The 22,016-nt window shown below is 27.2% G+C and overlaps 2 protein-coding genes across 2 annotated transcripts; one reads left to right on the top strand and one right to left on the bottom strand.

The window, feature by feature from the left end:
* Positions 1-1,097: 1,097 nt before the first annotated feature.
* Positions 1,098-19,802, bottom strand: LOC107452055 (type I phosphatidylinositol 4,5-bisphosphate 4-phosphatase-A). Its single transcript, XM_016068340.3, has 8 exons — positions 19,635-19,802; positions 16,388-16,578; positions 12,892-12,998; positions 11,781-11,883; positions 10,012-10,061; positions 8,236-8,326; positions 6,098-6,152; positions 1,098-4,108 (listed from the first exon to the last, which is right to left on the bottom strand). The coding sequence occupies exons 1-8, from the start codon at positions 19,708-19,710 to the stop codon at positions 4,023-4,025; spliced, it is 759 nt and encodes a 252-aa protein (XP_015923826.1). The 5' UTR covers positions 19,711-19,802; the 3' UTR covers positions 1,098-4,022.
* A 782-nt stretch (positions 19,803-20,584) lies between these two features.
* LOC107452052 (proline-rich nuclear receptor coactivator 2 A) lies at positions 20,585-21,025 on the top strand. The gene has a single exon (XM_016068333.1). It carries the CDS (start codon positions 20,585-20,587, stop codon positions 21,023-21,025), a length of 441 nt encoding a protein of 146 aa, XP_015923819.1.
* The last annotated feature ends 991 nt before the right edge of the window (positions 21,026-22,016 follow it).

Raw genomic sequence — 22,016 nt, forward strand, 5'->3', positions numbered from 1 at the left:
TTGCATAAATCATTGGTCTTATTTTTTTCTTTTTGAAGATTTTAAAAAAAATATAAAATGGTTTAAACAATGTTACCACGGGTTACAATAAGTTTATAATAGGGCTAGTAAATTGACATTGAAGGAATTTAGAGTTCTAAACCTCACTTTATCGTTCAGAATTTAAAGGCATCGCCTGAAAAATGACATGTGTAATATGCATAGCCGATACGATCACTAAGTTCATGACTTGACCCTGAAATGTTAATGATTAGTGCACAGATATTATTAGTGCTGAAATGTTTATGATTAGTGCCTTGTCCATTTTCGCAAACTCATATTCACATATATTGTCCATTTCCGCGCACACGCACTTCGAGTTTTGTCAATTTTTATAAACACATTTTGAGCTTAGCCCATTTTTGTAAACACACATTTTGAGCTGTGTCCAGATTTAAACAGTTATCGATGATTTTATTTCTTTACCTATAATGCCATCCTAAACGATCTAATGCACCAGTTCAGGAGATAAAAAAAATTCAAACCAATCAAGAACAAATCACATTATAGTCAATTTAATAATGTGACTGGTTCACAGAATTATTCATGATTTTAAGAAGTTTTAATTGATGCAGTTTGATTTTTGCATGGAATTTTTTAGGATGCACAAAATGGGACAAAATATACACAAAGGGGAAAATAGTAATGCTTTTTTACAAATGGTAAAGAGAATATTCTAAAATATTGGACTAGTAGCAAATATTTATGTTTCATAATGTATTTCAAAAAATCAAATAAACTAAAATTCAAAGTTTCAAGACTTCTCTTTTGGTTAAATAAAAAACTTATAAAAATTCCATAAATTTAAAGCAGCACAATTAAGTGACAAAACATCAAACTTTCACTAAGCTGATTTCTTTGTAAAATTAGTTGAAAATATTTGAACTAATTACATTTCCAAGGTGTTAAGAAATGTACCCCTCTTTCCACTTCATGATTATTTCAAGAGTGTATTTATGCACAATTTTTCAATATTGATGAGAAATCTATTTTGATGTGATTTTATCTAAAATACTTAACTTTTTCTATGATCCATTCACTTAGTAAAAGTAATGAGCTGTTTGGTAAAGTGTTTATTTTAAAATATAGATCAATAGATCACACTTTAAGAAAATAGGCATTTAAACAGATATAAATGGATAATATAACATGGTATTAATAGAATTAATTTACTGAATATAAAGTAGTAAAAAAAAAGAACAGCTGATGATAAAAGAATCACTATATAATTCATGCCATATAGAATATTTATGCAACTTCATTTTCTAATAAGAGAAAAGCTGAACTAGCATGATTAATACATTTATTCTGTAATATAAAGTTTGACTAATTTCAGTAGCATATTAAAAGAAGTTAATACAGATGATCAGAAAACTAAGTTCTTTTGCAAACAAAAAAAGGAAAGCAAAAGAAAAATTAAACAGTGCTTTTAAACCTGCTAAAATTTATTTAAAATATAGAGTTATCAGCGAGTTTCTTACAAAATGCACTGTGTTTTTGCTATTCCAGTATTTTAAATTTTAAAAGAATCATTTTTTAGGAAATTTTTAATATCAAGGAGAAACTGGATTAGTTCCTTTTTTTTAAAAAAAAAATACTAATACATTATAATATGGAAAATACTTTAACATGCAAGACATAAAAATGAGATATCAGTATTAGACTAGAACAATATTTATTTTTTGCTAAGCAACAACTTTTAGATACTTTTTTAAAACTATCATTAAATGATGCACACTTAAAATAAATTTAAAAATTATAACCAAAAAAAAAAAAAAAAAAAAAAAAAAAAAAAAAAAAAAAAAAAAAAAACAACAATTTATGAACATTTTATCAGACGTATCATATTTTTGGAATTACCAGTTATTGTAACCTTTTTGGGAAAAAAAATAACTCTTTGAAATTTACAAGCAAATTAAAATTAATTTTAAAATAGAGTAATTTACAAATACATTTCAGAAATAATTTTACACAGCATCATCTATGAGAGTTAATAACGTAAAAACATGTTATTTAAAATAACATCTGTACAAAACAGGAAGAAAAAAAAAGTATACAAATGAATTATTTTTACATCATGTACAGATTTCCTACAAATATATCAGCTCCATGCAAGGCTTAGAAAGATAATAAACATTAAACATAAGGAAATACTTGTTCATACACACAGAAAAAAAAAGCATACAAATGTTTTAATATAAGTAACTTGAATTAATTCGTGTACTTTACAATATAATTTGAGCCAGCTATAATTATTAGGTAGCTCTAAATGTAACTATTTTCCATTTAGAAACATAGTGCTTTTGTAGTTTGCTTTATACATTTTTTAGAAGGAATGAAAGATTTGATGGGCACATAATTATATGAAACCTTAATTAAAAGATAAAACAATGATGCACTAAGTGAAAAAAAAATAGAATAACTTTAAACGAAATAATGAAATTTACATAAATAAAACAACTACAACAATACATTGCAATTTTCATCATATAACTTAAAAATACTTGATAAGGCTTAAAAGTTGGTCCCTTGAAATGAAAGTAGTTTGGGATAAAACCTTTATGAGAAAGATTTTTATTAATTTCTCTTTTAGAAGGTAAAGCAAAATTTAAAAAAAAAATTATAATAATAAAATATATAATTTTTACAAAGTTTATACACCACATAAAAGAACATACTGAAGTATTTTAGATGAACCTAGAAACTTTCACAGTCAATTTCAATTTGCCATCTAGATCAAAATGGTAAAACAGCAAATTTTCAATGCTTTGTGTTAGAAAAGCTGATCATTATAAAAAATATTAAAAATTTCAACGATTAAAAACTGCTTTTGATAATAATTGATTCTTTTTCTACTACAGGATTTAAAATTCGATTCTTTTTCACAGTATCGTTGAATCATTTTTATTTATTCGAAACACAGTTATTTTTTAAAATAAGACTTATACTGAGTACAAATAATATGATTGCACGTTAGCAATTGCTGTTAACAAACTGTTCTCTCAATTCTCAATTAAAAGTACATATGGGGAAATTCTTACATTTTTTATTTCTAAATAAGCTGTATGTAAATCCAGATTATTTTTTTTAAAGGAAATAATAAATAATAAGGAAAAAAATACAATGTATGTATAAAGCTAGACATTTTTCCAGTAACTAGGATTGGCACAAAACTATAATTACTCAAGAAGATGAAAAAATTGTTACGAGGATAAAATTTGGTAAAAATTAAATTATTTTAAATGTAAACAAATGCATATTTTGTAACAGACTTTGATTGCACCCAAATATAAAGAATAAACAATTTAATTTATTGCTCATAATCTACACTATAAAAAAATCATTGATCAACAAAATGGGGGAGGGGTTGCTTATAACATATGTCATGAAAATATCACAGAATCTAAATTTTATCACAATAAAGTTCTTTTCAAATAATTAGTTACTTAACAGAACAAATGTCAAACTTGTGAAGTGAAAGAATTCTTAAAATATAGTATAAAATTATAAATAATAAGATGCATTACCATAGAATATATTAATGTGAAAAACAACATTTATGCAAAGCCAATAATTAATAATAAAATAATCAGCAAATAGATGACATAAATTTTATCCAGTTATTTAACACTCTGATATAATAACCCATATCTTTTCCCCAATTGTGGCATAAGGAAAAAAAGTTCTCTAATAATATCCAATCGTAAAAGAAATATTTCATATTTTATCAAAAACAGTTTAAATAAGGTCTTACTTTTTAACACAAGCTATATATATACACATAATATAATAATCATTGAACAGAAAAATTAAACTATTATTATTTTTTCATAACCATTAACAATAGCATATAAGAAATCAGCCATAGCTCAATTTTTTCATTTAAATAATATATGCCCAACAAATTTCTCATTCTAACCAATAGGAAGGAAACAAAAATGAATATTGTAAAATTAGCAAGTGTAAAAAATTGTAAAAGTTCTTTAAACAGGTCCTTCAATACTGCTGGCTCTCATAGTATAATAATATATAGCTTTGCAGAATAACAATGTTGAAATGACAAAAGCACCTGAAAAAAAAAAGAAAAAAGATTGCTTTAATTTGTCTTTAAACTAATATGAAAATGGTGAAATTAAAAATCAAATTATTTTTAGTAAAATGGATATTTTATTACAGATCAAAGCACAAGAAAGGAGCATGGCAAATATGGAAAAATAGGATAATAGTAAATTGATAGATTTATATATGATATATCTAAGGATTTCAAAAAAGTATTTACAATAAAAAAAAAAATCAACGCAAAAACAAGTTAATGAAACAACCAAAAAATGACTTTTTTACAATAGTTATTAGTTCTAAATCATTAAGAAATGCATAAACATTAAAAAAAAAAAAAAAANAAAAAAAAAAAAAAAAAAAAAAAAAAAAAAAAACTGAAATTTTTCTTTAAACAAAATATTTTTAAAATGATTTAACTAACAGTTAAATGTATAGCTTGTTAGATAAGGGATAAGCAGTCATGAATTTGACTGTCAACTATTTTATACTATTAATAACTTTTTAATACTAAGTAAAACCTCTTAGAAGAAGCCACTCTCTGTTCCACAGTAAACTGGCCATTAAAAGGAGGTTGGTCATTCTTAGCGGTTACCTTCATTGACTTAAAAATGTTATCAAAGGTACATTATTTTTTACAAATGGTTTTAATTTTAGTTAGTGTCATTTTTTTGATGTAGAAATGCAACTTGTGTTGGCATCATAAAAACTGGATCAATGAATAAAACTTTGTGTCAATGAAAATGATCCCTACTGAAACAATTATGCATAAATAAAAAATTATCAATTAAATAATAACACTATTAAATGAATAAACAATTGTTTTTTTGTTTGAATTTGTATTTAATTTTACACTATAAAAATTAATTAGCTTCAAAAGTGAGAAGAGGCTAGTTTGTTTGAGTTGCTTAGTTTTTTCTAAAATGACTTTTTTTTCTTTCTAATTTAACTTTTAACTCTAAAAATAAATCATTGATCATAGCATCGTTTTTAGTGCACCCTGACTGCAACATGAGGTTATAGAGCTCTTTCAGAGATCATAAAAAAAGAGCTCACTAAATAAAGGGGGGGGGGAAAGAGCCCACTAAATAAGAGCTTCCATACAAATATTGTGAAAACATTCTAATCTATTTATTTGTTTTGTTAATATTTTTTCTTTTGATATTTTTTGTGTTTTCTTATTTGATCTATTCTGCATTTGGTGCAGAGGTTTGCCTGGTCACTGGGAGACTTTTTGATGGTCTATCCTAAAAATTTTCTTCAACACAAAATCTATGGTAAAAATGCCATGCCTCCCAAAAGTGGTTGAAAATAGAGATCTCTACATAGAGGTTGAGGTTTCACTGTATTAACGATAAGAAGCTTCCGTTAATTGATCTTACAAAGAAAAAATTAAACAATTGTGAATTTTAACATTTTTTAATATTTTTCAGACAATTTTGATTCTTTGAATTAAAGATAGAACAAGGCATTTTTTTATTTGTTTTAAATTTAAAACAGAGCTGAGTTTTTAGATTATTTTTTTTTTAAATGACCATAATTCAGCTAAATTTGAAATATACAGAACATAAAAAAATGAATAACGTTGAACATGAATCTTACCAAACGACGTATTACTTACAACATGATGATTTGAATCTGTAATTGTTACGACATGAAGATTTGAACAAGCAAGTAAGCAAACAGCAAGCTTGAAGTCAAACAAAAACGGCAAGCAATAATATCAAATCATAACCGATTATTATTATTATAAAAAACAGGGTTGCATCAAAAACCAATTTGCAATACATTGGACATTTGCATATCATTAAAGTGAAGAAATAGTAATAAGTTTAGTTGTAACCTTTATGCACTATGTTGAACACAATAAGTTAAAGAGGTATGTTATTCTTTTAGGGAAAAAGGTCATAACCTTCAACTTTAATTTTGTGAGTTAGAGGAAGCGTAAAACAGGGAAAGATCCAACTGATTAGTCAAAATCTTTAAAATAAAAATAACTTACCTACATATAGGCAGTATATACCTCCATGCCTTACAGCATAGGTGTATGTTCCAATCTAAAAATATATATAAGAAAAATTAGTTTCAGACATTTTAATGAATAAGCTTTGTATCCTCAAGTTAAATAAAAGTTTGAACTTTTAGGGCAAAAAATGTGTTGTGATGGCAGATTTAAAAAGAACCTTGTTTCCAAAAAAATCAAGTTCAAGGAAAACTAAAACTAGAAATATTGTAGAAAGCAAGTTTTGTTTCATGCTTCTTAAAAACATTTTCTCAAATTTGTTCCTTAAAAATACATTATTTTGTAAACTTTACTTTTAAGTTTTTCAAATTCAATTGCCGACCTTCAAAATTAAGTTCACTTAGAAAATTTTTTCTCATCCCATTTCTTTTTTTCTGGCTAGTTTTAAAAATCTAATTACACAAGTTAACAGATTAGTAATACTTTAAATCAGAGTTTAAATATTCCAATAAGAGCATAACAATTGCCGACTTTTCATTTTCTAAAGAAAATTACTTGTAAGAGAGAAGCCGGAAAATTTAACAAGTATATTATACATATATATTTTTGACATGGATAAATACGGTAGTGTTAGATGGCATAACAAAATTTAGTTGAGCTCTACAGCTTTTGTTACAATTAAATTGAATATTAGACTCAATTGTTGGTTCAGGCATCACAAAAAGTCTTTTTCTTTATAGTCTTGAAAAAGTTCAAGACTATAAATTGTTAAAAAAAAAAATTAATAAAAAAAAAGTGAATTTTGAATAACAATCCAGTTTTAAACTTGTGAAAAAAAGACTTTTAATGATGCCTGAAATGTGCATTACCATGTCAACTGAACCAATGATTAAAAAAATTCAAATTCAACATTAAAACTAATGAAAAGGTTGGCTTCAGCAAACCATTTTTCATGTTTAATAAAATAAAAAATTACCATTCAAAAATAAGCCCAGAGTATTCATTTAGGCTATAATATCACCTAATATGCTTCCATGGATATTATACTATGCTATCACTATAAGTATTGATAAAGTATGTTTACAATATTCAGAAATAAGCTTTGATTCAAATTACAGAAAATAACACATTAAATACACAATAGATAAATCTAATATGCTAATTTCTGTCACAAGCTGTAGGTTTTAAAAAAAATAAGATAAAAAAGTAATAGAAGGATAGTCAATAAGTTTTCCAAGAACTAAAGGAACCTTATATATGTTCTTCCTTAATTCAAATTTCATTTAGAAGGTAAAAAAATACTTTTAAGTAAAAATAATAACAAGTAAAGTTAGTTAAAATATATTTTGATAACAAAATGTGGGAAAATATTTTTAAAATGTATGAATGTAATGCAAGTTGGTAACATCTATTATATTTTTAGAATCAAATTGCATTACCCGCAGTTTCATTAAATAAAAAAAAGTTTTCCTGCAGAATATTAAAAATGAACATTTAAATAGAAGTTAATCAGAAAGAAAATGAACCTGTGTATCGCAGAGAGTTTGACTGGCGGGATAACAAATGCTAACCCAGATTTAAATACTTGATAGAATAACATATAAAATCAGTAGTTAATCTTGTTGAGTTTAATAGATGAAAACTGAATTCATATTCATAACTAAATTTGCAACCTTGGGAGGTTTGATAGGAATTGTCACAATGAAGAACGAATCGTGCAAGAGGCTGCATGCCAGCTTATAATATTTCATTTATATTAAATATTTGTTAGTAATAAAGTATCATACAAAAATAATACATTTTGAAACTTATCTTCATTATTTTGTTTGATTTTTACGCATCACGCGTTAGCGCGAAATGTGGCATTTAGGAATTAATTTTACCGCTAGTGCCTATCACGCGCTGGCGCGTGGCCAAAATATTCTATCAAGAAACGCCTGCATATTACTTAGAAATCAGTATGATGCACATAATTATGTTTTCTTACAACTTTTCAATATATTTGTTATAAAAAGTAAATCGGCTTCTGGGAAAAACCCTCTTCTACAGAGGGGTCATCACATCCTCACCTGCTCGGCAGCAAACGTGTTAAGGGGGTCTTTATCTCATAGCTAAAAACTGCCTGTTTATAAAGTTAGATAGCAAGTAGGATTTATTTTAAAGCATGTGATACTCACCGTAACCCCTAAGCCTATAATTAAAAATAACAGAGATAAAAAGAGATACATGGTTCCACGACTTCGTGAAAACTGCTGCCCCACAGAAGAGCTGTGAAAACAAAGAAAAAATTAATATTTCATCCTATAACTACTACCCATTGAAAAATTCACAATGCTAAAAACAAATATTGTTTTGACAATAATGATAACTTAAAAAAGGTAATCCATCTGAGGGATAAAAACAGAGCTCTTACAGTATTATCAATTGAAAAAATATTAGATTAATATTTCTTCTCCATAAATAGAAAAGAAACAGTGAACTGAAACTTTCCCACACTTTCATTCAGACAAAAATATAAAATGAATATTTTTATCCTGTTTATAGATAGAAATGAAGAAACAGAGAACAAACTTTTCCACACTTTTATTCAAACAACCTGTGTAAGTTGACTGCTTGAGGTGCATTTTTTAGAGGTCAACTTGTAAAGAGAAATTTTTTAAAATCTTTACCTTTAATCCTTATATTTAACATTAAACTGTTTTGTTTGAAAAATGAACAAGCAAATTTGTTCTTTTAACACGTCAGTCATTTATCATTAATAATTTTTAAAAAATATCAATACTCAAAACACACACAGAGTTAGATTACTTATATTTATTTAAATTTTTTTTATTTTGTTAAGCAATTTACAAACTAAATTGTAAGAAAAGACTTTGATAGTTTCACCGTATAGTCAACTTACATAGGATTTTAAACTAGTTTTTAATACTATTTCATTAAATACATGAAAGTCTAATATAACTAAATTCCATAAAATATATTCCGAATATTTTTTTTTATTCTGGTCAAATTACGAAGGTATCAGAGTAGCAGTCAAGATGTATCTGACTTATTTAATGTGGCAAACATAAAAGACAAATAGGGGCTCAGATTATAAATGCTTTTCTCTCATTTATTATATAGAATAAATTTGGTTCTTGTTAATAGAGATTAAATCGGGTGATAAATTTGACAGGTTTTCCTGTATTCAATTTTTCCACCAAATTATTTTAATTGATGAACTTTAAAATATCTCAACAATTGTGTTAAAAGTAATGTAAGATAAAACACAAGATAATTCATACAAGTAAAAGATGAATTAGAGTACATTGGAATAACAACATTTAAATAACAAGAAGTTGCAGAGTTGATTCATAATAATAGTTATTTTTCATAAATTGCTAATGAACTAGGTATGTCACTAGAAGTATTATTTGCAGTAGTAATTTTTTTGATTTCTTAACTTTTGACTTTTTTTCTTTTCACTTCTTCCCATTTAAACTTAATTTTTTTTTTAAATACTACACTTATTTGAATCAGGAACAAAATACATTGTTTATATTTCTTTCATTTATTTAAAGGACGTTAACTTAAACCATAATCTTGAAAAGAAGAATGTAGAAAAGTAAACAAAAATAAAGAAAAGTTTTACAAAATTCTTGAATAAAAAAATTTTTTTTTTTTACAAAATTACTTTGTTTAATATATAAATGATCAAAATTTTTTAAAAAAAAGCGTCATGGAGAGAGGTTTGAAAATAATTGTTATTTTTATACAGATATATGTATATAGATTGCAAACATCAATGGAGCACTTTATAAATTTCACATTCTCACTGTATGAATTTCTCAAAACAAATCCAACACTGTTTTATAATTACAAACGAATAACTGTTAAATATAAATTTTATAACAAAAGAGAAATGAACAAAATTGTAAGACTATGATAAAAATGAAGTTAATTTATTTACTTACACTTTGCGGCAATGGGGACATCTAGCTAAAGCATTGGTCAAGGTATTAAACTGAAAGATTTAAATAAGAGAATTAGCTCGAATAAAAAAAGAATAAAAAAGGAAAGCAAAAGATATTAAATTAAAACTATATGAAATAATAACTATTCGTAAGATGGCTAAGAAGAAATTTAAATAGTTTGCAAAGCGGGAAAAAAGTGTAGGAATCAAAACATTACAATAAAAGTACAATCCATAAACATGAGTTAAATGAAAAATAAAAATCATGATTGGAGAGAAGTAAGCAGCTTGCTTTATGGAAAATTTTTTTAACCATACAAATAATTCTTTAAACAGATAAAAACTTAAAACTGTTCCAACTAACCCTGGTTTCCCTTATATATTTTTTACTAACGTGAGCATATGTATTGCAATAAAATAAGTAAGTCAAGTTTCTTCCATAAAATTTGTCATTTTCTGTTGAGTATTAATAAGAATTATTTCTTATGTTCCAGAACACCATTATTAGATTATTCTTACTATTATTTATAATGAATATTTAAACTAACCATTACAAAAATAGGTATATCACTTTGACCATACTTTCAAATGGAAGGGGATATATTTTCTCTTAACTTTTTATGTAATTTTTTTTAGAGGAAATATAAAAAAGAAAAAGACAAACATTTGGTAAGTATTTGATAATTTCTTAACATTACTAAATTAAATATTTTTTTGTCAAGAAAGGTATTAAAAGTTGAAGGTTAAAAGAAAAAAAAAATGGATTAGAATAACAAACTAGCAAATGAAAACATGTATAAACATTTCTCTATAGTTATAGATGTTTAAATAAATTAATATTTTGTATAAAACCATTTTGAATATGGGTGCAAATTAAATTCTCCAGAAAAGTTCTAAAAGTAGTAGCCATAACATTTAGAATGTAGTTTTAGTTCTATATTTGTAATATAGTAGATATAGTCAACAACATTTATAATTTAGCAGTTATAGTTAACTACAAAAAATAAATGTTTTTTCACCCACTAGTTTTTTTTCTTCTTTTTCTACGAAATTATCTATGAAAATGTTAAGTTATTAGTTGCTTTAAGTTTAAAAAAATATTTTTTGGTCTATATTAAATTAATATTTGGTCTAAATTTTGGGAGCAACTAATGCAATAATTTAATAAAAGAGAAGAGATAAAACAATGAATCAATTTATACATAAATAAAATATATACATAAATAAAATATATACATAAATAAAATATATACAAAATAACTGTCACAAAATAATGTAATAAACATTCATTTACTTTAAAACATTCAATACCTCCAGGAAGAGATAATAACAATCTAATTTAGAAAAAGAGGCAAAGGAATGTTTAAGGAAATGTGTGCAAAACAATCCTCAATAATGGAATTCTTTTGAAGAAAATAAAGTAATTGCATATTTCTTTTTTTAGTATTATCTATTTATTTTAAATAATTAAATAAGAATTCACAAGTCAAATTTGTTATTTATAGAAAATATAAAAATATATTTTAAATAAAAATATCAAAGAATTATCATATTTAATAATGTATCCCTTCAGTAATAAAATAACTTACTTATTCTACCACATTTAGCTATTTGGTTAGATATTTCTTTAAGTGGGACAATATTTCAAATATTAATGCCAGTTACTAGTATAATAATTTTGGTGAATATACATAATTTTAAGTAAAAACAAATCAAAACATTAAGTATATAGATACTTCTAACAAGTAAAGGGATAAAAACATAACTTACTAAAAAGAGACTATGGCAATAAGCACATGAAACTTGACACATGCCAGGCACATTTGGGGGAAAGGGATCTGAAGGTACAGATGCAAGGTTCAGAATCCTTTTGCTAATTTTAAAATAAAAAAAGTTAAATATTAATTTAAATTTTAAATTAAATATTTGGTAAAATTAAAATACAAAAAGTCAAACTTCAGTGAGCAGTTAAAAAAATAAACTCAGAAGAAAAAAATACAAATCAAGTACACATAGTGGACGAGTTCCTTGACACATTCAGAATTTGATCAAACTTCATATTTAATCTTAATGAATTAAGTTCTGAAAGTACTGTCTTAAGTTAAGTACTCCACTAGCTCTAGATCAGGGAATTTGTGCTATACCAGGTGAAGACTTAAATATAAGGGGACAGGAAAGTAATGTTGTTTTGGTGCAAGCATACCTTCAATGAGATATTTATATATCATCTTGATAATTGCTATAAGTTTCTAGTGCAATTTTAGAACCATCCCATAAAAGAAATTTGAGAGTGTTGATTAATGGATAAACAAAAAGAAAAATTTATTAATAAATTACACACTATCAATTAAACTAAAGTTTTTTTTCTATTAATGTTAGCATTTTTAAAACCAAGCAATACAAAGTTCTTATAATAAGGTAATTACAATCAGTATAAGTATAGAATAAAAATAAAACTAGATAAATGTATCAATATTTAACATTGTTATCTTCTGCAAGAAGTTTTTTTTTAACAATCAACTATTAGTTTGTACAATTCTTTGCTCACAAAATAATTAAAAATCCATTAAAACCAGAATTAATATGCCCACAAAAGATTTCAACTCTGTGTTGTAGTAAAAAATCTAATACAGTCATAATAATTATAGCTGAATGATTCTTTATTTAACTAAATACCAAATAGTAATATGTATAAAGTGCATTCATGAAAAAAGGTAATAAAATAATCCATTTGAATGAGATACACATTACACTAGGCTAACACAACTTTGTCAGGATATAATCCGAAAACTATTAGTTTAACTTATAAATTCAATTATTTAATAATTGCTAATTAAAAAAATTTATTCAAATATTTAAAGTTCGAAATTGAATGTCATACCAATTATTTCTTGGACAAGCAATTCTCTGGGAGCTGGATTTGCAGATGAGAAGACAATTGCATGGGCACCTCACATATTTTTTCCCCACCGGTGCACTTTTGATGGGCTATAAGATACAAGTTCATATGTTTTTCAATATTGAACCTCAACCAAAAATTCAATCATCCAACAATCTAACTTTTGTTATAAACATGTACAAAGACCAAAATAATGCAATGGTTTCTTAATAACTTTTCATATAATTATTGGATTTTCACATACTCAGATACAATATTGATAGTTCAACTTTAAATAATGTCATCAATATTTACAAACAGTAGTCACAAAACTACTTTATTTTTTAATAATTTTTTTTTTTTTTGACAAATTCAGATCTTCTACTTCTAAGTATGAGGATAAGTGAAATCTGGAAAATACTTTCTAAATAGTTTAATCAGAAGAGCATTTGAAAGTTTAGAGTCCTTAACGTAAATTTTATTTTTAGGGTTTTTTATCTTCTTTTTTTGCCACCCTGGGACTATTCAAGTAGAAAAAAAATTGAGCATTATATACAACTCGTTTAAAAAAATATAATAATCTTCATTACAATTTATTTTTTTAAAAATAATTTTAATAATGATTGCAAATTTCTTGAATAGCAAGGCATATTAACTTTAATTTACAATTTCAAAAATCATGTAAATTATTTAAAATCATAAAATTTAATAAAAATAATTTGAATAAAGCAATAAAACTTCAAAAAACTAGTCTTTAAAAAAATTAGATGCATTTTTTTTATATTTCCAATGGCAGGGAAAACAATAAAATACAAGGAAGAGAACAATAAACATCAGAACACAAGAAGTAAAAAAAAGACCGAAGTCATTTCTCCAGAAGTTCTCTCGCACGCCAATATTTAGCAATCTTGGAGTCAAGTCTGTAAAGTGACCTACAGAGATGGAGATGTTTTCGGTTCACAGGTTCTTTAGGATCACAAAGTCAACAACAACTATGGTACAACGGAGAGCGACCTCGTGGCTATTAAATAAATCGTATACCTTAACAATTTATTTTTTTCTGATTTTACTAAACTGAATAATAAATATTTTTACCCATGAAATTTGAAATTATTTACTTGAGCATTTCAAGAAATACAACAAAGCACACAAAATTAATATTAAAGAGACTAAATTTTTAATACTCTTAAATACTAGGGCTATATCCCTTCCTCTATATATTGAGAATCAAAATTTTGAATCTGCCCAAAAGAGGTATGTTTATTTAAATAAAGCATATTTTCGTAACAGATTTCCTACGTTTTACTTTCTTTAATTAATTAGCATATTTAAGATCTACAACTTAAATCTTTGTATATAAAAGAAACTAATTATTAAACAAAGTTATTTAAAGCTCGTTTTTAATATTATTAAAAAAAATTAGTCTTGTTGTTGTTGTTGTTAATTTACGTCGCACTAGAGCTGCACAATGGGCTATTGGCGACGGTCTGGGAAACATCCCGGAGGATGATCCGAAGACATGCCATCACAATTTTGATCCTCTGCGGAGGGGATGGCACCCCCGCTTCGGTAGCCCGACGACCTGCGCGCGAAGTCGAGCACTTTACGGTAGCACAGTTTAACGAGGACCAATACCGCACACCCTCGGTCCCTACGCAGACTGATCCAAGTGGTCACCCACCCGCACACTGACCGCAGCCAGTGATGCTTGACTTCGGTGATCTGCTGGGAACCGTGTCTTAACGATCAGTCCACTGCGGGACAAAATTAGTCTTTCTTATTTTAATTGTTTCAAAAAGGCATAGGCGTTTGATCTAAAATTATATCAAAACTTAAATTTTTTATAAACTTTTAATTTTCCTTAAAGATAATAAAATGTTCATTGATTAAAAATTTTAGAAAATAATTAATACTTTAAAATGTAGAATTATTTTTCAGATGCTCTAAAATAATTTTAAACAGAGTGCATTAAAGATTACAAATGTTTCCCGGAGGTATTATTTATGTTTAAAGTTCATAAGAGAAAAACCAGGTTTAAAATTAGGAGTTCATTTTCCTTGTTTGTTAACGTGCAAAAATAACAAAGGATAAATAACATTTTTAGACAAACATCAAATTGCCGCCTTAAAATAATTACAGGATATTTTTATGAAGTTGATTACTTATTAATAACCAGAGCTCTCCCTATTAATAAAGAAGGGGAGGGAGCTTCCTCTATGAAAAAAGCACTTAGAGTTTTGAAAGGGCAATCACTTAACACCCTAAAAATTTATTAAAATGTGTAACATTAAGTAATAACTGAATTCTATTTTCAACAGTTTGTCTCTCTCGATATCACAATATGCTAAAAATTTGTAGTTTATAAAAATAATTGGAAGCATGCTAAAAGACAATCTATGTACTGAATTTTTTTTTAAAAAAGCAAACTAACAAAAAATGATCAATAAACCAGAAAGCTTTTTTTTCTATAAACTAAAAATTATGAGAAAATAAACATTTAGGAGGTAAAATTTTTTAAAGAGGTATTTATTTAAAAAATAGTTTTAAAATATAAATTAATTAAAAAAATTACTAATACTCCCCCTTCCCCTCAAAAATACTTATAAAAATTTTACCAGTGGAGAATAATCCTAACAAAGTATATATATTTGCAATAGCAATCAGAATTAAACTTATAAACACAGATAATTTTACCATTGTGCAATTATTATTTAAACAGTGAATTAATTTTTTTAAAAATGGAATATGGATAAAAATTCAATGCTTTTAACTTTAAGGGATGGCAGCTCATTTTTACAAAAAGGCAAAAGGGGCATATTTTTTTGAGATCAAAGGGTAAGCCCTTCTAAAAAAGCTTAGGGAGAATACTGTTAATACTAACTGCTTCAAATTACATATAATATTTAATAAAATATAAGTTGCAGAAGATTGTTATAATAATAACTTTGAAATGCAATGCTTTGTATTTTATACAATTTTGTATTATATAGATCATTACATACATATTAAACATGAGAATATTAGTCTGGAACAGATAAATTTTAAAATGGTTATAAATAAATTTCAGATACAACTGTTAGAAAAACACAATAAAATATCCACTTAAAAATTCATTATTTACAGATTTTTTTTCTCTCTAAAACGTTAGATGTAATAATAAGCGAATCGGTCAATTTTGGTTTGCTTAGATTTTTGAAATTTTAACCGCTCAGTGAATAATTAAACAAGTAAAGCAAAAAGTTATTCTTTCTGGCTTAGTTTACAGAAATTTCTTAAAATGTGATTCATTGTTTACACCTGCAAAGTTAAAATGGTTTATGGAAAAATGCAGTTCTCAAAACTGCATTACATTGATCTTCCACTGTAATTATAAAATTGTCATCATGGCATTATGAAAACCCACACAGTCTAAATTTGAGTCCAACCCAATTTATATATCATTAAATTTAATTAATTAATTCATTTTTTAAAAAAATAAACTTAAGTAACTAAATCATACTGTAGCTTCATTGCAGCTTGTGCATTTGATAACATGTTGATCTTTCCTAGCAGATATGTCGATCATAAATCCACAAACTTTGCATGATATCATAGGAACTCCATGAGGGGAGGGATTATAAGGCGGTGGTAATTCATCAGGTCCAATGGGAGGAACAGTGACATAAGTTGTTTGACGATCAGCTTCTGGAGCTAAAATAACATTAATTTATTAAAAGATATAATCTGAAAAATATACAATCTATGCAAGTTTTATATAACTTATGGTAACACAAATATATTAATGAAATCCAAACAAACTATTATATAAACTATAACTACATAATGGTTTGTTATGGGTTCACTCAAATTATTATTAAAACAGTTAGAACTGAAACCTGCCTATTGATAGAAAAATATCCCAAATATAAAATTCGGTAAAAAACAAATCACATAACTTTTTTACTAATTTGCATGCTTCTTGAATGCTTCTATAAGACAATTAGCAATGAAACCCAACTTTTGAAAGAAAATATCCCATTCATTAAATTTGGTAAAAACAAAATACATTAAGGTTTAACATGAAGATTTTTTAAATTTTGTTTGAAAATTGCATTACTCCCTGACTTTTCTTTGCCCAAAGTCAAATTCTCTGTCAATTCTAGGTTTATCTAACTCCATGGGAACCTTGGTGTATAAGGAGATGAAAAGGTGAGTTTAAACACTAGACATAACCTTTCCTCCTTCAAAAAGAAAAAAATCTCCATTCCCTTTTAAGTAAACAAATATTTTAATGTAGCACTTTAGCATCCAAATAGAGTCTCGGTGCTGCCATCTAGTGTGGCAGAAACTAGACGAATGCTGCTANCCAACGGTATCTCATCCATTGTGGTGGTCCTGAAAGAGTGGATACCACCTCTGGAGACCGCACTAGGTCTGCTTATCGGCAAGACCGATTGTGCAGCTCATTGGAAATAAAAAAAAAAATATTTTAATGTTAAATCTTTTCTTTTAAACAAACTTTTTTCAATGGTAAGCTTGAATATTTTGAACTTGGAGGTGAATTTCATGGGTTCAAAGATATGCTTATATTTGACAATTGAGTAACTTTTACTTTTTATTCCAGAACTTCTAACCAGTAACATGTTGAATTATCTTCCCTGTTCAAGTGGTTAAGATGTAACATATATCACAAAACATCTACTCTAAGAACTATAACAAACTTATTTTAATATAATAAATTATGATGTGTAAAATTTGAGCAACATTGGCTCAATGATTAAAGGCACTGAGCTGTAGTTGTGAAAGACTTGGATGCAAATCTTGGTGGAGATTTGATATCCTCTTAATCTCAGATAAATAGGTGCTAGCCTGTCTGGGATGCTAAGTTGATTTGTGCACAATGCTGACAACACTGCCATGTTGTTGGACCCGAAATGGTGGAGCCTTAATTTTCATGAACCCCAAGGCTACAATGGGCTGGATGTTTCACTTATTGATAAAATTAGTATTTAAAAGAAAAAAAATTTAAGTTGATGTTTAACATGCAAGTTGAAGCAATTTAGATTATGTTTCATCAAATCCTTGTTGCTCAATTCAAAAATAATTTTTATGCTTCAAAGCTGCACATAAAAAAGTCACCAAATTTGACTACCACCTATGCAGTGGAACATAAGAAATTAAAAAAAATCATCACAGAATAAGATGAATTTTAAATGTGTAGCTCGTAACTACCTCGAGGCAATCCACAGCATTTAGATATATATATATGTTACTGTGAATGACCAAAATTTATGATTGTTGATTTTCACTGATGAATGTTGACAATCAGAGTCGCTTTGGTAAATGTCCGAAATAAATATTTAAAGTTCATGCCACTGCCCGGCATACATTTACCTGGTACTCCGAACACTGATGTTTTTCCTATTCTATCCTCAGCAGATATTAAAATATCGAATAAATATAATTACATCAATAAATAAATTAATAGTAAATAGGATATAACAAATATTTCGGACCTTCATCGAAGCTTCTATGTGATTGTTGACATCCTCTTGATTTCGGTCAGTCACGGTAACATATATATTGTTGTAAAAGGTTTGAAAGTGAAGAAAGGTATTTCATTTGAAACATATTGCATAATCCCCCGATATGAAAAGACTTCCCAGAACTCACCTTAAAGCGAATATTCAATATGCAGCTATAGATCTTAATTTTAAGTCAAAATATTTTAAAGATTTAGGAAATGATAAAGATAAACAGTAACTTAACTCCATACTTTAGCATTTAGGGAATATTTCCTTATTGTGATATGTCACACCAATAACAATCATTAAGGCGCCATGTAGATTTTAAAGTTGCAAATTTTTTTTAAAAATATGTAGATGTTTGCCCAAGGATTTATACCCTTCGAGATTGTCCCTTTCTGTGATTTTTTTTAGTTTCTCGCAGGGCCACTGCCTAGAAGTTGCTAAGATTTAGCGATTATTCTTCTAAAGATCACGCAACAGAAATCTCCCCAGTATTTACTTGAATTTAGTTTAATTTAAAATTATAATATATGTCTGACGTGATGAATAACTTGGAATTTTGTTGCATGATATACTAGTATAACAGTTTATAAATGTGTCGAACAATTAACTCTAAGATCTTTTCTTTTTCTATTTATTAATAAAAAGGGGATATTTCCGTATCATGATCTGTCATGCCAACTACAATTGCCAAGAAGCCAATAGATTTTAAAGATCACGATTCAGGATAGCTCCCGAATAAAAAAGCTAAAGATATGGAACAGAAAATGAAATGCAATTTTAGTTCTGAGCATGCAAGTGACACTCAGCTTCGAAACTGATGCTAGGTACAGACAGTGTTTTAGTAACCAATACTAAGTGCCATACTTCGCCATACCTTTGTTAATTATTAAGATGTCAAACTTAATTATTACAAGGTACAAAGTAATTACAAATCTCCATACTACATGAGAAAAATTTAACTGTTAAATATGTAATTAGGAAAAGATAGAAAAACTTAAAAAATGTTTGTGGAAGTGACAAGACAAAGAAAATTTGCAGTTTATTAAATAATAATTACAAAAGGAGGCTAAAAATATTAATCTTAGGACATATCTTATAATAATTCTTTCCATTAATATGTGTTTAGATTAGTTAGTACTGCATTTTCTGTTTTAAACTTAGTAAATAAAATAAAAAGTACAGTAGGACTCAGTGACAATAGAATGTTTTCAAATAAGACAACCACTAATAACATACCCTCAGAAGACCCACCATATGGAGCAGAACTGTAGTCATTTTGATTCCCCAACAAGGGGGATTTTTCACTCGCCATAAGGACTAAATTTTAATTATTAAATAGATTTTAGCTAAATATTCATCAGCTGACTATTGTGATGAAATGACTCATTGCCACAAGGAAAAAAAAAATGACAAAACATTTCTGATTAACAATGGATGAAGTTTTCAAAAATAGTTTAATTTTGGAAAAAGTTAGATAATTTTATTATTAATATTATTTGGATAGACTTATATAACGCTCAAATTGTATTTAAAAAAAATATTTTATGAAAAGTATTATTTTAATTAACTGTTATTTTAACTCTTCCAAATTAATCAATATAAGCACGTGATGTTTTTCTTATTTTTGATTGGTTGAATATTTAAAAAGCTTCGAAAAAACAGTACACGTACATAAAATTACCTCTACTCTGGCTTGAGAGAACAGGAAGGACAAGTAATGTCATAGTCAGATTGTTTGAAGTTGTGATATGTTTATATTTATTGTAAATATTGTATAGACAATTATTGATGGTCATTTTTGACGATATTCATTTGATCAAAATTGAACGGAACTGATAGAGTTGGATTGCGTCTTCCATTAAAGGGACACATTTTTCTCTGCATCATTTTTCAATTGGTTGTTATTTGTTAGAAGTTTACACCATTAAGTGTAACAGTGACGTGGTACTTCATTTATTTGTTACCTATCTTCTGTTGGATTTGTCTCTGAATTATCAAGGCTCTCCAACTTATTATTAGTCATATAACTGATGCCAATCGGACGGCTGGATCGCCATATATCGAATTTGCTTTGTTTTCGAATGTCAACAAGATCGGGCGTTGTTAACTTGTCATTGACTAGCTGACAGCACTAGCGTGAAGATTGATTTTTGTGATTGATATTAGATTGAAATATTTGTGTTAAGATGATGGAGTTGATCGATTGCAGTAAAAACTATTATAACATCGTGCAACATGGGGTTCACATGAACCTTAATGTAGCACTCAATGGCTTTGTAACGCCACCTCGACGACCTATGAAAGGTAGCAACAGACGAATGTCTATGCCTGCTGATTCCCATCTTAAATATCAAACTCCGCAGACAGCTAAGACGCCAGAAAATCTTAGTAGATCACTTCCAAAGCAAGGTTCCGTTGATCGGATCAGTCCGTCCAGGATGTCGCCCAGTTATTTGCAAGGTAAAGGATTTTATGCGGGGGCCAAGTTCGGGGAAAGGCCTCTCCCTACGGAGTTGCCCAGCCCTCCCAACCACTGGGTCAGTGGAAACAAGGAATGGGGATCAAAGGAACAGAGCTGCATTGAAATGACCAATACTTTAAAAGTCTTACTAAAGGTCCAGTCATAAGGTGACCTTACTTGTGTGCCACATCATCGAGATTCTGTATTTTCTCAAATGGACATTCATTCTGTGCTTAGGATCGATATATTTAAGAATCTAAAAAATTTTGTTCAGTTGTATACTATTTAATTTGTCTAGAATTGATACATTTAGTAAAATTCTGTACTGATTAATTTACTTTGAATTGATATATTTAAGGGTTAAAATTTTTTCCTCCAGTTTTGTATCTTGTTTCTTTATATAATTACATTATTTGTTTACAGTGTACCTAATTTCAAATATGTGGTAAAGATAATGTGAAAAACAGGTTTTAAAAAGTATATTCTTGTCAATATCATACCCTAAAGAATTTGATCTGCTTTTAATGTTGCTCACAGTGATTTGCTGCTTCATATCTCTGTGATATAACTTAATGTTTTGAATGTAGTATTTTTTTAGAATTTACTTTACTGCAATTTTTTAAATTCTCTTTATTCAAATTTTGTGAAGTAAAACTTTTTATTTAATTGTTAACTTAAAGTTGCATGAATGCACTAAAGAAATTGATGAAATTTTTTAAAAATTTAATGTACTTATTTGTAACTAAGCCATGAATATAAACTTAAGTTATCTATCCTAAGCATATGTTGGAAAAATTGATTTAAAAGTTTCAGTCTGTGTACATTTAGCATTTTTTTTTAAAAAACAAAACAAGGCTTGAATGTTTCCTTTTTTTATTCTACATTTTATTGGCAGTATTATAGGAAATGTTGGAAAAGTTTAATAAAAAAAGTTATATAAATTTTACTGTTTCCTCGAGGTTTTGAAGAAGAAAAAAATCAGTATTTCACTATTTATACTGCTAAATAAGTGGTTGGAAATTGATTAAAAAAATGTGGGGGTTTGAATTTTTATGCAGATTTATATTTATATGTGCCTTGATTTATAATGCACTGCCAATGATTGCATAGTTAATGAAATTTTAAGGGATTAAAATCAGTATTGATTATGGTGTTTG

This window comes from Parasteatoda tepidariorum, chromosome 6, assembly GCF_043381705.1.
Source record: "Parasteatoda tepidariorum isolate YZ-2023 chromosome 6, CAS_Ptep_4.0, whole genome shotgun sequence".
In the NCBI taxonomy this organism is placed as follows: domain Eukaryota; kingdom Metazoa; phylum Arthropoda; class Arachnida; order Araneae; family Theridiidae; genus Parasteatoda; species Parasteatoda tepidariorum.